General features: G+C 50.6%; 1 protein-coding gene across 1 annotated transcript in view; it reads right to left on the reverse strand.

The window, feature by feature from the left end:
• HTT (huntingtin) overlaps positions 1–19535 on the reverse strand; it is a 146033-nt gene that overhangs the window by 59210 nt on the left and 67288 nt on the right. Inside the window, 10 exon segments of the mRNA XM_045056956.1 lie at positions 1358–1474; positions 3214–3350; positions 5959–6107; positions 7957–8012; positions 8902–9063; positions 9178–9256; positions 10354–10577; positions 11064–11141; positions 15773–15883; positions 18665–18792. Coding sequence (XP_044912891.1) covers positions 1358–1474; positions 3214–3350; positions 5959–6107; positions 7957–8012; positions 8902–9063; positions 9178–9256; positions 10354–10577; positions 11064–11141; positions 15773–15883; positions 18665–18792 — 1241 coding nt within the window.

Here is a 19535-nt window from a genome sequence, read left to right on the forward strand (position 1 = left end):
TTAGCAACGCAGCCCCGCCCTGACACACCCACCTCTCCTCGGCTTTCCCTACAGTCCCTGCTGTCATCTGGTTTTACGCATGACTAATCTACTTCCTGATGTCTGTCACCTCCATCTCCAGCCAATAAAACTGTCACTCCAAGAGGGCAGGCTTTTCACGGGCGCGGCTCACATCTACGTCTGCCGCAGGACGAGGGATGCCCTGCACGACTTCCCAGGGAAGGTGCACCTGTGCTCAGCCACCAGGCGGGTGCTCGGCAGTGTCTCACGGACGTGCTCGCATGCGGTTCCATGGTGGACGTTTACCAGGCGTCCCACCTTCAACCTCCACCTTCCTTAGATCGTGCACAAGGCAAGTAAGAGACCGGAAGAAAGTTTCTGGAGTGCTATTCTAAAAATATAGATCCATAGGCAAGGAATCCAGGACCACGTTAAAACACCCAATTCACTAAAACTGCCATCAGTCAGTGCCATCGGAAGCCAAGACTCCCTCCCTCTGACTGGCTTCAGCATGCCAGGATGACAGGCCCACTAGGAAACGAGAATGGGGCCAAAGCTCTGAAGACCGTAACTACTGCCACAGCGTGTCTACACATTTGCACCAACCGCCAGGAGCCAGAAACACCGCACGTTACCCGGACTACCTGCTTCCTTGGCGGAGACAGTCAAGATGAACAAACAGGTATCTGCTGACTGCATCCAGAGCGCTGAAGACCAGAGCTCTGCTGACAGCCGCCGTCTCCTGGAGGGCGTCAGCACACTCCCCTGCCGCCCCCGGAGACACCCCAGCACCCCGTTTACAAAGGGCACAGGGCATCCCGCCCTCTGATGCCTGGTGGCAGCCATGGCTCAGAAGCTGTGCGACGGGCGGCCTCCATCCTGTACAGCACAGCCAGATCATCTTTCCACTTCCATCGTGGAAATAACTGACCACATCGTTTGATCACAGAAATTCTGCTTAAACGACGGACCACTGCTAAACTGTTTTATGAGCGATAAGGAAAACCAAACACTTGAAGGTCAGTGAGTAGAATGAGGGAGGCAGCACCACCGGACAGGAAAGGACACGGCTCTGGAGTCAGACCGGCACAGCCCCGGCCCTGGGCACGCTCCAGCTGTGCACCCCTGGGCGGGCTAGATAACAGCTCTGAGCCTCAGGTTCCACTCTTGTGAAGCAGGAGACAAAGGCAACCTGAGGTGGTCACTGAGAATAAATGAAAATCCCTGCCCTGAGACCGGCACTGATAAGGATCACAAGCCGAACGCGTTTTGATTCAATGAAATGCCAGTCACCAGCGCTGCCACTTAGAAACGTGTCACAATGACTCCATAGCAATGACGCGGACGGGGCACAAACCTGCTGCTTAGCCAACATCGGGAGGATGACGTCGGCGATCTGCCGGGACAGCCGCTTCCACTTGTCCTCGCTCTCCTTGTGGCATTGCTGCAGGACCAGGATGAACATCTCCAGCACCTGCGGGGTGCAGGTGGGTCAGAATCCAGGGTGCAAAGACACGTGAGGCCCAGGGAGGGCCTGCTGCCCCCGATGCGGCCCCGGCCCGGGGACACACGACATGAGGGACACCGAAAGAAAGCGCAAGGGGCACAGCTCAGCTGCACGCTCGATGGAGTCACCCGCCATCGCGGTACTCCTGTGCTTCTACGGAACTTACAAGGCTTCACCACCAGAGAAAAGGCACAAAAAGAAAATAAAATTTATATAAACTTTTGGAGAAACACAAACACAGCCTTGATTAAGCTTTTCTACAGATGCCTCATGACTTTTGTGTCCGTTAATTTCAACTTGGCGCTTTTTTTTTTTTTAATGTTTATTTTATATTTGAGACAGAGAGAGACAGAGCATGAACGGGGGAGGGGCAGAGAGAGAGGGAGACACAGAATCTGGAGCAGGCTCCAGGCTCCGAGCTGTCAGCACAGAGCTCGACGCGTGGCTCGAACTCACAGACCGTGAGATCATGACCTGAGCCGAAGTCGGACGCTTAACCGACTGAGCCACCCAGGCGCCCCGACTTGGTGCTCTTTAGAAAGGGAATCTCCTACCAAGTAGTACTTACCTTCAGAAGAGTTATCCACATCGTAACTGGTCGAGCACCAGTTCTGAGCAGAGACATCTAAAAGCCTGTTTTTGTAAATACAGTTTTATCGGCACACAGCCGCACACTTCATGACCGCAGCGGCTGGGACATCGTCCACAGCAGCTGAAGTGAGGTGTTTCAGTCTACAACACTGAAAATACCTGTCACCTGCTTGTTTATAGAAAACACCGGTCACCCTGGTCTACACAAGCGCCATAAAGAGAGATGCGCCCACTGAGGCCCACTCTCCACAGAGCCGGCCCTGACCACCCCTCCACAGCTGCCTCTCCACTCAAGGGGCCTGGCAGCCCTTCTCCCCCAAGAGGGGAGTGTGCACTCCGTGTGGACTCTCCTCAGCAAGCCTACCCGACCCTCTGTCCTCTCAAAAGGCGGAAAAGCTCCCCGAGCACGTGTGGCTGACGGGCCACTCTCGAGGCCTCCCTCCAACCCATCGTGCTTGGTGCTCTACATCGTAATCACGGGATTTCAGTCAACATTACAAAGAGTCACCGAGATGAGAATGCACGGAAGAAAGTTCTTCCGTGAGAGAAGCTTATGGCTTTCAGATTCAAAGACCAATAGCCTGACAAAAATTCTGAAGGCCAGGCAAGCTAAGAGCGGGGTCACGGGAGAGGCCAGACCTCTGCACTCAGGCCGCCCCAAACGGCCTGAAATTCCTGCTCCACCTTGAGGAAAACTAAACCACAACCAGCACAGAGGAAAAGACCCTGGCCTTACCCACATCGACACGTGGTAAAGAGATGTACAAATGAAGTCTTTACATTATTTCAGATGCGATATTTTTAAAATCATTTTTTAGAATTCTATCATTTCGGTCAATGTCAGGTAACTGATTCTTGGTCATTTTGGAAAACAGGGTTTCCAACGTATTTACTCCCTTGAATGACCCCGTGACTGTCAGCCAGGTGGCAGGTGACCTCCCCAAGTGGCTGTACGGCTTTGAATACCAAGTCCCCGCGAGCCTACCCCTCTCTGGCCTCTCCCCAGCCCCAGAGCCCAGGGTGGCACGAAGGAACACCCACTAATTGGCGGACAGTGGGCCACAGGACATTTCCTGCTGCGTCTGCAGTGCCAGCGAGTGCCCCCCCCCCCTTACCTGATGGTACTGGATGAGTCTCAGCAGCATGGACACCACCACTTCTTTCTGGGTTTCGAGCTCTTTTCCTGCATCAGCTTTATTGGCTCCTCTCAGTACGAACAGGTCATGGACTATCGGCTGTAGAGCCGGTATGGCTGTGGGCACAGAAAGGCAGGCTCAGGAGCATCGCGCGCCTTTCACACTTGCAGACAGAGCTCGACACCTCCCAAACGTGTCCAAAACACAAGAAAACCCTAGGGGTGCCTGGGTGGCTCAGTTAAGCATCTGACTTCGGCTCGGGTCGGGATCTCATGATTCACGGGTTCAAGCCCTGCGTCAAGCTTGGTGCCGACAGCTCGGAGCCCGGAGCCCGCTTCGGATTCTGTGTCTCCCTCTCTCTCTGCCCCTCCCCTGCTTGTGCTCTGTCTCCTTCTCTCTCAAAAATAAATAAAACATTAATAACTTTTTTCAATTCAATAAATAAAGAAAACCCTAATCCATACGTGGCTTATGATAAAGGATAAATTCAGCTTATCAACGAGTGCTATGAATTATCAGTATACCGTCATGGAGGCCATAGCTCTTCCTTGAACACTTACTGATGATTTTGTGAAATCTTAAAAAAAAAATACACCTAGGCTTTCCGTGATGTAACATCAGATCTGACAAAAAGAATCACAAATTCAAAAGTCAAATTCAAACTAAAATCTTCAAACTAACTCAAATATCAACATCCTGTTCTAATGCTTCATCTACCTAAAGATTTACCTGAAAAGATGACTGCGTTCTTCAGCAGAAAATATTTAGAGAGTATCAGATTTCTATGCTATTTTAAGTAATAAACTCACTATCAGTAGATAAAGCCCTTCCCCCCAGTCCTGTCTTATCGAAAATAGCAAAGTAGATTCCTTAGTCTATCACCACTACATGAACAACTTTCTCCGAAATGTCTTTCATTGGGAAGGGGTGGCCCGATCCTGTCACCAATGTCACTGCAAGGCACTGCCTGCCTGCCAATGCCACATACACAAAGGCACGCCCACCTCCAGGGCCACATACACACGGCACATGCAACCCAGTGCCACACACACAGCATAGTTACTGACTTTTCTACAGATGATCAGCTTTCCAGACAAAATACTAGGGTTTGGTTGCCCACTGATTGTCCATCCAAAGACTCTCTAATCTAGGAAGCCTTAGTCATCCCTCTATTTGACATTTGCACCAGGAACCCCAATTCCCAAAGTGTACAAGTGTGAACTTTTGCTGAGGTGTGAATCTCGGCCCTCACAAGGCCACTGCAAAAGTGACTCCAGCGACTATGGAAATCAGATGGCATGGAGTCCCTGCCCGCCAACAAATTACCTGCTTTACCGCAAGCACACAGAACAGGGAACACAGAGAACACTGCATGCCACAGCGCCCTTCCCACATCTGGGCTCTGCAGAGGTCCTAGGACATACCCCTGCCAAAGTTCAAAAGTCTACTGATTCCTGACAACGGAGCCAGGGAGGAGTCAACAGGAAAATGCTGCAAGATCAGTTTAAAAAAATCAAAGAGGGGACCCCTGGGTGGCTCAGTAGGTCAAGCGTCCGACTTTGGCTCAGGTCATGATGTTGCGATTCTTGGGTTTGAGCTCCATGTCCGGCTCTGTGCTGACAGCTTGGAGCGTGGAGCCTGCTTCGGATTCTGTGTCTCCCCCTCTCTCTGTCCTCCCCTGCTCACACTCCGTCCGTCCCTCCCTCCCTCTCTCTCTCAAAAATAAACATTAAAAAAATAATAATAATAAAAAGTTAAGAGAAGGTTTACAGTTTATTCTTTTTTCAAAAAAAATTTTAAATGTTTATTTTTGAGAGAGAGAAAACAGAGCACAAGCAGGGGAGGAGCAGAGAAAGAGGGAGACACAGACTCCGAAGCAGGCGCCAGGCTCCGAGCTGTCAGCAGAGCCCAATGTGGGACTTGAACTCACAAACCGTGAGATCATGACCTGAGCCAAAGTCAGACACAACTGACTGAGCTACCCAGCACCCCAAGTTTGTTTGTTTGTTTGTTTGTTTATTTATTTATTTTTAAAATTTTTTTTCAACGTTTATTTATTTTTGGGACAGAGAGAGACAGAGCATGAACGGGGGAGGGGCAGAGAGAGAGGGAGACACAGAATCGGAAACAGGCTCCAGGCTCTGAGCCATCAGCCCAGAGCCCGACGCAGGGCTCGAACTCACGGACCGCGAGATCGTGACCTGGCTGAAGTCGGACGCTTAACCGACTGCGCCACCCAGGCGCCCCCCAAGTTTATTTTTAAAACCACAGCCTCACTGCCCAGGTGAAGGAGGCTGCTTGAGCCGCTGACCATCTTCTGTGGTCCTCACTCGCCTCTACAGGATAACCAGGCAGAACGGAAGGTCCTGCTCCAAGGCCAAGCCACTCCCTCCAGCACCAGGGTCCTCACAGAAGTTGGATTTCTCGGGTTTTTGTGTTTCACGTAATTAGACAAGAGCATCTATGTCAGATTCTATCTGTGCCTTAGATCGCCCTACTGTTTCCTGTATTCTTAGGTCAGGAGGTCACAAGCTCCTGACAGTAGGTCTGCTCTGTCCCTTCTGCGGCATCTCTAAGCAGCGTGCACACGCACACACACACGTGCACTGCACCCACACGCACACACAGAGCAGCAGTGGACACAGCCAGAAGCTGGAGTGATGAAGACTAGCACCGTCGAGCACATCAGTACTGAAGGTCACCGTGAAAGGGCTGTCCCGTTACCATGTGTCACAGCCTTCCTCCCGCTGGCCATGATGCCGTCACAGAGCTGAATGATTTTAGGGATTCCAATGATCTGTTTTGAATGATAGCGCTCATAAGACAGTAATACCAGGAAGAAAAAGATGTTTGGAATAATTGCCTCTGATTCCCTAGAAACAAAAACATCTGTTTAGATGCTTCCTTTTAAAATTATGACACATAATCAATATAAACATGAAATTACTCATGGTTCCAAGTTGAGAGAGAGGAAAAGAGAAAGGGAGAGAGCCAGGGGAAGGAGGGAAGCAAGTGGTGAGAGTGAGGGAGAAGGGAGAGGGAGGTGCAGAAAATTCGGAAAGAGGAGGGGAGAAGAGGAGGAAGAGTGAGGGGAAGGAGAAGGGAGAGAAGGAGAGAGGAGGAGGGAAAGGAGGTAGGGGGAGTATGAGGAGAGGAAGAGGAAGCATGACGGAGGGAGAGGGGAGAGACAGAGGGGGAGGGACGGAGGGGAGAATGAGGAGAGAGGAGGAAAGAAAAGGGGGAAGGGGAAGGGAGAGGAAGGGGAGAGTGACGGGGGGAGGGGAGAGAAGGAGGGAAGAAGGGGAAAGGGGGAGGAGAGGATGAGGAAAGAGGAGGGGAGAAGGGGGATGGATGAGGAGAGAGGTAGGGGGAGAGAGGAGGGAAGGAAAGGGGGGAGGGGAGGATGAAGGAAGAGGAGAGGGGAGGAAGGGGGAGAGGGGAAGGGAAGGAGGGAAAAAGGGGAGGGGAGGATGAGGAGAGAGGAGGGGGGAGGAAGGGGGAGAGGGGAAGGGAAGGAGGGGGGAAGGGAAGGGGAGATGGGAGGATGCGGGGAGAGGAGGGGGGAGAGAAGAGGGAAGAAGGGGGGAGGGGAGGATGAGGACAGACGCTGGGGGCGCAAGGCGGGCCAGCTCCCACAGGGTGTGCCGGGGGTGGGCAGCTGGCAGTGGGCAGAGCTAAGTGAGAGCGCTGGAGAGCACCCAACAGCACTGGACGCCCAGAGGTACAATGTTCTTACTTCTCCTCCTGCCCCTTCTCATTTCAGTTGAAGAAACTGAGACTCAAAGGAGACAAAGCAACTTGTCTCAAATCATGCAGTCAAGATGTCGCATAACTGGAGTAAGAAAGTACCGGGTCTCTAGACCCAAGGGATGCTGAGAATGCATCCTTCTTCTCCATGCGTCCCTATCTACTAAGGACAGGTGAGCCCCGAACCACGCAGGTTATAAAACGCGGGGTTTCTATAAACACAGTACAATACCACAAACGTACGTTAGCTTCCTCGTGGTTTTCTTAACAACGTTCTCTTTTCTCTGGCTCGCTGGATTGTCAGAATACACAGAACACTCAGAACACGTGGTAAGCGAGTATTTACATGAGCAGCAAGGCTTCTGGTCACCAGTAGGCTCTTGGTAGTCAGCTTTGTGAGAGTCACAGGTTGAACGGGATTTCTGAGGGCGCAGGGCCGGCCCCCACAACCCACGTTGTTCAAGGGTCACCTGCAGTTCGGAGACCGAACGATTCTAATGCGTGGTCATTACACTCACACAGCCGTAAGTGCCGTAGGAGAAAGTAGCAAACCTTACGGTCCGGCAAGGCAGAGCCGCAAGTCACCTAAGTCAAGTGTGTCATAATCACCTCTGCTGAAGACCGCCGGGTCTAAAATGCGTTTTCTCTCAGAAGTTTGAAACGATTAGTGCTCCGGCAGATGAGATTTGGTTTAGCGCCCCGCTACCACAATGAAATGTTTTGAGATGTGACATGAAAACTGACACCTGTAATTCCCAGGTGCAGAACCGTTGCCAAACAAGTCTCGAGATATTTACTCCTTAATTTTTAAGAGAAACAAGAACACACAGCGTGTTGACCAGAGTTCGGCTTAAAAAAAAATATTTGGCAAAAATGCTTAACAATCCTTTAAAGTAAATGTTCATCTTAACAATCTAAAATTCTATATAACTCTGTCATGAGGACAAGAAATCTAAAAGAACGAAAAGCTGTTACCTGAACTGGCCTACTTCAATGTATTCGAACTGCTTCAGCACAAATCCAATAAACACCTACAGAGGAAAATAAAAATTTCACATCAATAATTAAAATGTGCAAACTAGGTTACTTTTCTTCCTACTTAGTTGTGTAAATTTTTAACAAGTTCCCGACAGCAGACAAACGTGTTTGTATACAAGAACTCAGAGGTATTCTGTGAGACGGGATAGCTCAGGACACTTCCAGAAATCCCATAAGTACATTTACTGAACCAGGGGGTGAGAGCCCTGGAGAAACAGGAAATGCCGAGCAGCACAGAAAAGGCCTATCCGGCGACTCGCTGGCTCCGGTTCACACACACTGAGCGGCACAGATGGCCTGAGACTGGCTTAGTAATGAGGTGCCCGCGTGGGTCCACCTTCTCCCCGCACACCCCAACGTCCGAAGGGGCGGATGCTGAGGGCTGCTGACAGGGAAGGGGACCCCGAGGGCACAGCAGCACTCCAGGACTGGACTAGGGCCAGTCTGGCACCCAACTCTGTTCTAAGCACTAGTTCCTCCTCAAAGATGTGAACCAACTTTAGTCTGCTTGAAAGCAAACGTCATAATTGATAGCGTGTTTAAAGCAAGTCTCTGGATTTTGCAAAAATGCCCCCCAAACAACAAATCTTCGTTGTACCTTACAATTTAAATTCACTTGTCTTGGGGTGGGGAGGGTGAGTGGGCAGGAAGGCCTCTGACGCACGCACACAGGCTAATAACCTGGACACAGCCTCACACAGGCAGGAGTGCGTCCTCCGTGAGCCCAGGCCCTGGACACTGGCGCATGAAACGGGTAAGGAGCGACAACCAGCGTGCAAATAGCAAACTGCACGTTTCTTACAGGTAGATTTCAGTGTCTGCTACAGGTAATTTTTATTAAATTACGACAGGTATGGCAGATGAAAGCTAAGGGTGACAAACCTGATCTGAATCCAGAAGACAGTAATTGACCCGTAACTGAACCAGCTGTGCCAGCAAATCTAAGACCTGCCTCTGTAGCTGCACAGACGTTGTGGTTGTGTACTGCTTTAAAGCTTTTATAACCAGAGGCTCGAACAAACGAATGTGATTGTGAATAGCGTTCTATGAAAAAAAAAAAAAAAAGGAAGAACAAACTGGGTTAGACTTCAACCAAAACCTTCAAGCAGCCAACCTGGAAAGTGCTGACAGCACCGAGGCCTGCCGCCTCTCACTCACCTTATCTGCGCGGTTCTTAGTGGTGCTGGTGAGGTTCGTCTTCAACTGGGTAGACACTTTCTGAAGCACGTCAAACCACCTGCAGGTGGAAAAAAGTGAGCAAAGAACAGCCGTAAGTCTTCTCCCGTGTCCTCAGCCACACTCCAGGCCAAACCAATTCACGTCCACAAAATCAGAACATGTCCAAGTCAGAAAGCACCGAGGCGGCCACGCCACGTGGCGGCGGCCACGCCACGCGGCGGCGGCCACGCCACGCGGCGGCACCCGCTCCTGTCTAACAGACAGCAGGCCGCGCTGAGATCGCAGGGGGCCGCCAGCCAGTCCTGTCACTGGTAGCAGGCACTCAGACAGAGCGCTGCCTGCCCCAGGAAGCTCAGCGCCATGCCACCCAGGCTGCCGTGAGGCCACAAAGGTGACGCTCACTTGAAAGACTCAGTGACCCAGAAGATCTCACTTGATTCTCTTGGGAAAAAGTTTCTTTAAACGTTCACATCAATCACACCCTTTTCAAGAAACACGTATGAAATTAGATGACAGTAACACACACACGGTTCCTCGCTTCTTTGTTCATACCCCATGCTATTAAACAAAGTAAACAGATCTATTCCTAAGAACTGGATGCATATATATAGTAAGTATGTGACCAATGTCAAGCCTGGAACAAGGGCATTCTCCTCAGTTCCCGACTAGTGTGTCAACTCTAGCTGTTTTAGCACTACATCTATAAAAGGAAAAACAAGGAATTCTCTTGTTCGCGGCACAGAGCAATTCTCTTGCTACACAGAGTAGCAACTCAAATATCTGCTAATAATTATGGTTATTTAAGCAACAACAACCGCATTCCAGGCATCAAAAATACAACCATAAATTTAACTGAAGAGAGACTTGTAGCCGTAAGGTTATAAAACCCAAAGTACTATCATACGAGATTCCTCTATGCCCTTCAAGTACACTTACACGCTAACACTTTTGTGCCACGTGGAAGCCGTTCTTTCCCCCTAGCGCAGACCTGGGAAATGCCGCCCACGCGGCACCTACAGGAAAAGGGGGTCTGTGGGCACCGGAAGAGCAGCTGGCTCTCGGCTTTTACAAACGATTCACCGCCAGCCCTTCTGTGCTCGTACCCAGAACGCCTCCCCGACGCTACCGCCCCGGCCAGCACAGGCGCAAGGTTACCCTGAGGCGTCGTGGTCCTGCTCTGCCTGCACCATGTTCCTCAGGCTGGCGTCGGCTAAGGCCTGGGTGAAGTGGGTGTAGGGAGCCATGAAGCAGTAGTGGTACAAGCCCGGCCTCACACTGGAGGAGCCCAGACGCTGCGCTCGGCCCTGGGACTTGCTGGGGTTGGAAGACAAGCCATCAAACTGGGAGGCCAAGTTTGTCCCAAAAAGAGTCTTCAGCAACTAAAGGGGAAGAAGTGAAGCCATCAGCATGGGGCTTAGCGCGGCGCCAACACACGGGGGTTTCCCAGGGGGCCGTGCCAAACCCAGCTAAAAGCAACGGGCTGTGTAGCAAAGCTCCAGACTGACGTCCTGGAGGACGATCGCCATCGGCACCATGCGAGACTGCTGTCGCGAAGGGCGATGTGAGCCAGTAAGTCAGAACCCCAGGAGCCTCGCCCTCCTCCGCGATTCTGTTGGACCCAGCGTTCCAAGCAAAAGCCTGGACGGACGCCATGATGGCAGCGTGTAGCCAGAGTCCGGCGGCAGGGGCCAGACCCAGAGGGGCGGGACAAGGAGCCCTGTGCCCGATATCAGGGCCGGCCAACAAGTGACCTGTGCGGCTGCCGGCCATGCCACCAGCATCACCTTCTAAAGGACGAGCGGCATCCTGTCCCCGTGCCCAGGGCGTGGGGCTTAGAAGATGAGCCCAGGAAATGACATTTTTACCTGCTGAACACAAACAGTTGCCATCATCGGTTCTCGACTGAAACAGGATTTCAGGTAGCCTAGGATCTCCTCGACACACTGTGGGAAGAAGAAGCAGTAACACACGCAAGTCGGTGACTCCCGGGCGGCCTCCCATGGTGGCGAGCCACAGTTGACACAGAGGAAGGTTGCGATCCGCCAGTGTGAACGGAGCTCGGCAGGAAGCACGACAAACCTGAGCCGCTCCCTCCAGCCTCTCCTGCAGGCGCCACCGCCACTCCCTCGTTCGCTCACTCGCCTGCTCGGGGACGCTCACCAGCTATCTACTGGCCACTCTGCCCCCAGCCCTGTGGTCAGGGAAGGAGTTCAGAGTGTGCAGGAGCCGCGAGCCCCACGGACGTCCAGCTGCACGGAGCACACGGGCACCCTGTGGGATTTACTACCCAGAGTCCTACGGCGTCTACGGCAATCTGCAAAAACGACCGCCCGCACAAACTACTTTCACCGCATCGAGAATAAGATGCGAGGCACCCCGTGTCCTCTTGGGGCACCGAGAAGGACGAAGACACGAACTCTCAGGACGCCGATAGAGCAGGCGCTCAGCGTCAGCGGCACAACGCCCGGGCGCCTGTCTGGTCGCCAGCCACCGCTTCCCTCAGCAGGGCTGCCGTTGACACAAACCAGACGGAAGAGGCCTCTCGCCTCGCTTGTTCGCCACAATTCTCCGTGCTGAAGAGCAACAGACTTCTGTTGGTTTCAAATACTAGAGGCCCATATATACATTTTCAATATTCTGACTTACTCAAATTAGACTCTAAGCATTCAAGTTTGCATCCTACGGGGTGAGTTTGTTACGTGTTGCTTTTTGGTTTTACCAGCCCATAGCTGGTATCCAGTAAATGTGAACAGAGAGAATTACAACTAGAGCCTTCCAGATCAGGGTCTCTCTGGCAAAGGACCCTGTCTCCCAACAAACACACACGGAGGGCTCGGTGGCACCAGAAACCGCACCAAGCCCTGAACGCTGGTGAGGACACATGCCGTGGTGACGTCAGCACACGGAGCAACTTGAGCACCTCTCGGTGTGGACACCAACATGCGGGGCAATACAGACAGGTTTCCCCTTCTGGCAAAACGAGGCGAGAGGCCCATTTACACCTTCCACCCAAACAACCGAAAGAAACACCGGACACTGTGTGAAATTACAGTGAGAAGATGCCAACAAGCAGGCGCTGAAGGACGGTGACCCTGAGAGACGGGGACGAGAGAGGAGAGCCCCACACCGCACTGGCCCACCGCCCTGTGAGAGCTTCCAGGTCGAGGCACAAGGAAGGGGGGGCACAGAGCAGCCCAGGGACTCCGAGTCAGGAGGAGCTATGAGTCTGGGAAGCTGAAGTAGTGGGGACTCAACGGGACAGCTGCCCAGACAGAACTCTGGACCAGTCCCCAGGGCCAGGGGACAATCACCAGAAAGGGTTACGGGGCAGTGCTTGGCACCCACAAAGGGCTAGGGACAGTTACTGTCGCCCCCAGCCCGGGAGAACAATAACTCACGGAGCACCAGGTAGAGCACTCGGGAAGGCTGTGCCTCCGTGGTGGGAACAATTAGCCCCGGACTGAGCGCCGCTCCAGGCCACCTAACAACACAAATGCAACACCCACACGTAAACTGTTCCCACACAATTTAATTCTACCTCAGAATAAAGCTCACGAAGATTTACAGGAGTACAAAAACGTCTAGCATCCAATAACATTTCACGATGCCTGGCATCTGATCAAGGTTACCAGGCAGGCAAAGAGGCAGGAACACACAATCCACAACGAGGAGTATAATCAATCAAAAATGACCCAGAATGGCCAAGATTTTAGAATTAGCAGAGAAGGACGTTAAAAGCCCTTATGACTGTATTCTCTGTGCTCAAAAACTTTAGTAGGAATATAAGAGATTTTTTAAAAAGATCAAAATCAGACTTTAAGAGATAAAAACAACGTTAGTGAAAACATGCACTAGGTGGGATTAAGAGTCAGACTAGACACTGCAGAAGAAGAGATCAGAAAGCTTGAAGATACAGCAGTGAGAGCCACACAAAATGCAATGCAGAGAGAAAACAGTATCTTAAAAGGAGCATCTGTGCGTCGCCTAAGGGACAACCTCACGCATCCAAATACGCAGGTAATTCAAGTCCCCTTAGGAGAGAAGCCAGGACCAGAAAAAGATATTTGAAGAAATAATGGCCCCAATCTTCCCAAATTTTAAGAAAACTATGAAGCCAACAAACCCAAGCACAAGAAATGTAAGGAAAGTTACACTGAGGCACATAAAAGCCAAACCGCTTAAGACCAGTGCAGTCTCCAGAGAGGCCAGAGGAGACATAACTACAATACGGGCAGCAATACGGAGATGCGTGGAAAAGTGTGTATGGAACAGCGGCCAGAGAAATCACCAACACACAAACAAATCGCACTTCAGAATACATTCCAATTACATAAAAGTTGGGTGTGGAATAAACAAGGTCTAGACGAGAAGAAAGATAAGACTATAATTTGTCAAGAACGTAGAATTATGACTTTTCATCTCCCGCGTTGGGACTCAGAAAAACAAAAGAAACCAACTCTACTCTCTACTCTCAAATCTCTCTCCGCCTTCACCTGCTGTAACCAGAGAGGCTCACGGCCATGGGAGGAAAACCCGCTCCCACACTGTGCAGGTCACACCCCCCAAGCAGTCCGTGAGGCTCAGGCCCCCGGCGCCAGAGCGCGTGTCCGGCGCGCGTACCCAGCGGCACCGCTGCTGCTTGCGGAGGCGCCTGCCGCCTCAACCGCAGCAGCAGGATGGCGAGTGGCAGCGTGTGTCTGGCAGGGGCGGGGGGCCGGGGCCCAGTCTCGCCCGCACAACCGTCGGCCAAGGAGACTTCTGGCAAACAGCCAGTGGCCGAGCACAAAAGAAACCCTGGGGGGTTTCTACTCCCCTCGAAAAGACCAAGAACGAAGACTCGGCAGTTAAGGAGGAGAGGCTCCCAAAGTACAGACCAGGGGGCCTGGGGAAAGCCAAGGCTGGAGCTAAAGCGGGCCTCTCCCACCCAACAGCACAACAGATAAACTCAGAACAACACGGAAGCCGAGGGGCACAAAACCATCTTTATCCATAAGGACCAAGGTGAGAGGGCGAGAGGCCATCCTGTCCCACATACAAGGATCTTCAGAAATGGAAGTTACTACACACACTTTTAAATATATCTTTATGTATACATATATATGTATATGTATATACATGCACACACATACACACACACACACACACACACACACACAATAAAACTATATTCCCATTCTCAGGAATACACAGATCACGTAACGTCAACCTTAATTAAACTGTGACTTGTTAATTATTTACCTTCACATATCAGGATAAATGTAACCTTCGATCAAAACCAACTACTGCTGTATGTGTGTGGCAGTCATAATAAAAAGGTAAAAAGAAAAAAGGAACCACACTCCCCCAAGATGAAAATCTACGAAAACAATAAACCACAAAGTCATCTTAATTCCCTTAAATAGGAAAATTTTATTATTTTAAAAATCCCAGTTAGATGGTTTTCATTTCAGCGTATCTAACACTCAAATTTAAAATGCATCATATTCCCTATCTTGCTGAAATGCATTATCCACACACAGCCCACAGGCCCTAAGGACCTGATGGTCTGAGAGAAGAAAAGCAACAGATGGCCATGCTGACAGGGCCACACGGGGAGAGCGTACCGCGCCCTGGGCGGGACGGCCCGCTGGTCTCACCAAGAAGGTGGCAGCAGTAAAAGAAACTCTGCCAAGTTTCACTCAGAGGGGACAATAACCGAGCACCAGTAAGAACAGGACACTATCCAGCCATCAAGTGCACACACTATACACAGACCTGGGAAAGAGCCCAAGCAGCACCTGGAGACAAGGCAATGTACACACTGTGATGACAAAAAAATAGGTAACTTCCACACGTCGTAACTTCCACACGTCAAGAAAAAGACAAAAACACATGAACTTCCTGAGCGCGCCACATGTTTAGGACACACGTTTGAAGGGGGAGCTCCCTGTGACTGACTCCGAAACGCGTGAGAACCAGGGCACCCGGGAGCCGGCAGGGGACACACCCGGGAAAGCGACCGCAGTGAAATGTGACCTGCAGGCCCGGGATGCGGACACACGAGATGGGCGTTCACCTCACACGTCCTTAAAATCTGTCCCTGTGTCTGAGCGCCCCCTTGTAGGACGAGGGGGAGGGGACACCGGACTTGGAGCCAAAGCCCAGGAGTTTCAGCCACAGCTCTGCTGTCCCACGGCACCGGAGGAGCCAGCCACGCAGCCTTCACGTCCGTTTTCGCCCTTCCTGCTTGCAAAGGGCACATAAGAAAGCAAAGGGACTGCCAGCACGGTTTAAACCCACCAACACTGGGTGTTGTATGGAAACCAATTTGACAATAAATTTCATATTTAAAAAAAAAACAAACAAACAAACACCAATATTCTAGAATGAACTGGGTCGAGGCTAACATACAGAAAAACCCTGAAAACGGGATGGAAGTAGGACACCCCCAACGTGAGGCTGACACAAGAATCAGAGGCAGGAGCCATGACGCAGCAGCCGGGGGCCGCGGAAGCTTCTCCCCAAGCTGCTCCCGCCTTCCAAACGCACCCAGATCCCCTAGCTACAGCTCGAGGGGAAGAAACGAAACACAAACCTTCCCGATGTCCTGCAGTGTTGCCAATTCTAGGATCTGAGAGAGCACATCCAAGGCAGAACGCAGAAAGCCCCCAAACTTTTCAGCACTGTTCTGAAGGTCCAAGGTAACCTTGGGAAGCGGAGGGAAAGAACACAGGGTTACTGGCACTGTCCTGTTCCGTCACCTGCAACAAAGACTCGTGCTGTCCACGCGGTGAGAGTGTCCGGCTGGGCTGCTCTAACACCCGCGATCTGGGGGGTTTCCGTTTGTTCATTTGCTTTCAGTGCTGGGAAAACGCCCTGGAAAGGAACCGCATAAAACTGTAACCTTGCAAAGGCATCTTCCAGCTTATAGTGATGCTGCTGAAAGAAACAATTTCTAACCTTCTATTACGAGAAAAAAAATTCAGTGTCCATTTCAACCAGTATCTGATAAGCACCATATCAAAACCTATAAAATAAATACACGTTGTGTTCCACGTACGTTCGTATTCCCCGGGAATCATGATCAAATCCAGAAACCGCCCTTTGGTCTGGCTCTAGCAAAATATTAAATTCATCTTAAGAAGGATTAAATTATAATTCGAAAGGGCCCAGCTGAATTAAATTATGCAGCAACTCCCCTATTTAACAGACTGAGAATGAGTCAGGTCCAAGGATATGATGTGTAAGAAGGGCGAAGGGGAGGGATCAACTACAAAAATAAAAACTGGCAAAAACCTTGCAAAGTGCTACAACAGAGAATGGAGTCTGCTCCGTGAAATCAAACCCAGCCAGCCGTGATGACAGAGGAAGCACTTCCTGGGCCGAGGGGCAGGACAGCAGGGGAGACACACACAGAAGGTGAAAACCTTGATGCTCTTGTGTCACCATGAGGTGGTTTCCAGCAGGCAGAGGAAGGGCGAGTGGGGACACAGGGACAGGTGACTTCATGGGGCCACATCCCACGGGGACAGGAGGGTAGGGGCTCACCTCCAGCAGGCACGACAGAACGAGGGGGCGAGGGGCATGCGCATGGGAAGGCCTATCTTGACAAAGAACAGAGGTCGCAGGGGAGAAGCAGGGCCACGGGGCTCTGAGGGGGGCGGACAACGAGGGCCAGGGTGGGAGTACAGCCAGAACAGAGGGAATAAAGAAGTAATGAAGGAGGTGGAGGGGCAGTGTGACGGATGTCACATGTGCCAGGCACTCCAAACACACCGATCCAGGCGGGCATCCGGGACACCGGGGGCCACAATGCACGGGGTACAGCGTGGAGCCCAGGATGTCCCGGAGGGGAAATGATAAAGAGGGAGGCGACACTGGGATCATCAAGAGGGCCCCAGGACTCAGGACAGGAGTCGAGAACAGGCAGAAAAGAAACACCTCTGTGCGGTATTTCCCACGTGCCCTCTGCTATGTGGGTGGTTGACATGAGAAACACTGGCTAAAAAAGAGCCTCTGAATCTTCTGTAAAATGTGGTCAAATACTCTGATCTTTGAAAGGTATTGATATCCTCCAGAAAAAAAGCCAGGTAAAGTTCATATATCATTTTCAAACAAACAAACAAACAAACAAACAAACAAACAGACAAACAGACAAACAAAAACCCTGAGAAATATCTATATCAATAACAAAAGATAATGACCATCTGGGGACACACTTATCAAGAAATGTGCAACATCTGTGTGAAGTAACCTTCAAAAATTCTTTTTCAAATTCTTTAAATTTCAGGTACATCTGAGGCATATACAAGAAATTTTCAATAAACAAAAAAGCATCCCACACTCTGGACAGGTGGACTTAACATCTACGATACCAGTTCTCCCCAAATTAATCTATAAATTAACATGATCCCAATGGAAATACTCTCAGGATTCTTTAGAACTAGATTAGTTTATTCTAGTGTTCACATGCAAAAGTGAGTAAGAAAAGAACATCCAGAAAAAATTCTGAAGGAGAACGGGGGGGGGGGGGGGGGGGCGGACTGACCACCTCAAAAAATATACCGAGCAGCTACACAATCAGCACCCGTGCTTCTAAAAGATGAACAGATAGACAGATGGATGTAACAAAACAGTAGAAATACAGAACTATGAGAATTTAGTATCTGATAAAGGTCGTATTTCAGATCAGTCGGTGCATGAAAACTGGATTATTTGGGAGACAGTGCCAGGGAAACTGGGCAGGCAGCTAACCAATGAAAAGCCCTATGAGAAACCGTGGTAGATTTTTCCTTAACCATCTCAGTGTGAGAAGGCCCGAGGTACGAAACATACCCGTGCAGAAGAGTTAACAGAACAGACAGAAACCGGTCTGTAAGGTGGGCCCTTGGTGGTGTCCACGCACTTGACCAGTGGAAGGTCCCCCACGCTGATAGAAAACCTTCCCTGATAGGGCTGGTTCCCTGAGCCTGGACTCTGGGAAGGAATCCCACGTTTTACGTCGCACACCTGCCTCTGCGAGGCTGACGTTTCAGTTCGTGCCAGGCAGAGGAAGCCTCCGCTGCTCGGGGGACAAAGCTGCTCTGTGGCCCTCAAAGGACAGAGAGAACACGGGAAGCCTGTGCACGGATCCCTGCAGACTCCACGCTGTGGTAGAAGTCCCAGCTGTGAGAACGACTACACGCCAGTCCCAGAGTCTTGCCAGAAAATCTCTGAAGGTGGGGGGTGGCCTTGGGAGGCCCAGACACAGCCCCGGTAACCCACAGAGAGACTGCGACTCCAGCAGAAACCTTACGTTTTGATATGATGAAAGCTACCATAAACAAAGCTGAAGACAAAACTTGAAAAAAACCGTCACAGCGCACACCCCACACTGTCTCGTATGTACGTGTATGTACACACACAAGCTGTGAATCTTAACAAACACATCCACGATCTATTAGAAATCTGAGCACGTGCATATTCTTACAAAAGGAGCGGTCAGTACCTTATAGTTAGCGTGAGTAGCTTTCAGGACATCGTGCAATTTGAGGTATGAAGGAAGGTGGTAGAAACTCCCCAGTGATGAGGACTTATTTGCTGTAACAGGCCCTGAGGCATCGGATTGTCGAGAGGCTGTAAAACACACCACACAAAATAAACTTTTAGATCAAAAGTAAACACTTGCCACGTTTAAAAGAAGTTACTAGCAATAATGGCTTTTAAAGGTATTCTAGTAGAATAAAATTCAAATTCTTCCTCTTTTTGATTAACTAGAAGTAACAAAAAATTGACTGATAAACATAAGTAGAATCCAGGCAGTCCCCAGAAAATAAAACAAGACGAAAAGGAAAACAGCGGTGTAAGGCTACCGTCTGTTGTTACGGTCTCGCTGCCAGTTTGCAAATCAGAGGAACGACTAGTTCAATGACCTCCCGCCAATCACACAACTGCCAGGAGCCTGAGGCTCCCTGAGGCTCCCAGCGCACAACGGCGCTGAGCCCTGGCCGGTGCAGGTCACGCGCCCTGTAAGCAACCAACGTGCTTAAACGCCGTAAAGAGCGTACATATTATCATGAAACGGACATGAAATATTAAAATGCCAAGTATATGGAAACTATACTACTCGAGTTTTAAAGATCTTCAACTTGGAGCCCTTAGTTGATTTAATCCACCAGAAAGAGTATCAGTGACATACTGATAACTTGACATTTGTAAAGTTCTGAAGCTTTTAAAGCTGGCAAATCCTCCTGCGTCCTATCGTCAATCCCTAGAAAAGAGCAGCTTTTAAAAAGCCTTCCCGTAAACACTCTGTAAGCAAAACGACTAGGAGACCACAACTGTGCAGGCGCCGTGAGGCAGCGTGCTGACAGGTTTGA

This window comes from Felis catus, chromosome B1, assembly GCF_018350175.1.
Source record: "Felis catus isolate Fca126 chromosome B1, F.catus_Fca126_mat1.0, whole genome shotgun sequence".
Classification (NCBI taxonomy): domain Eukaryota; kingdom Metazoa; phylum Chordata; class Mammalia; order Carnivora; family Felidae; genus Felis; species Felis catus.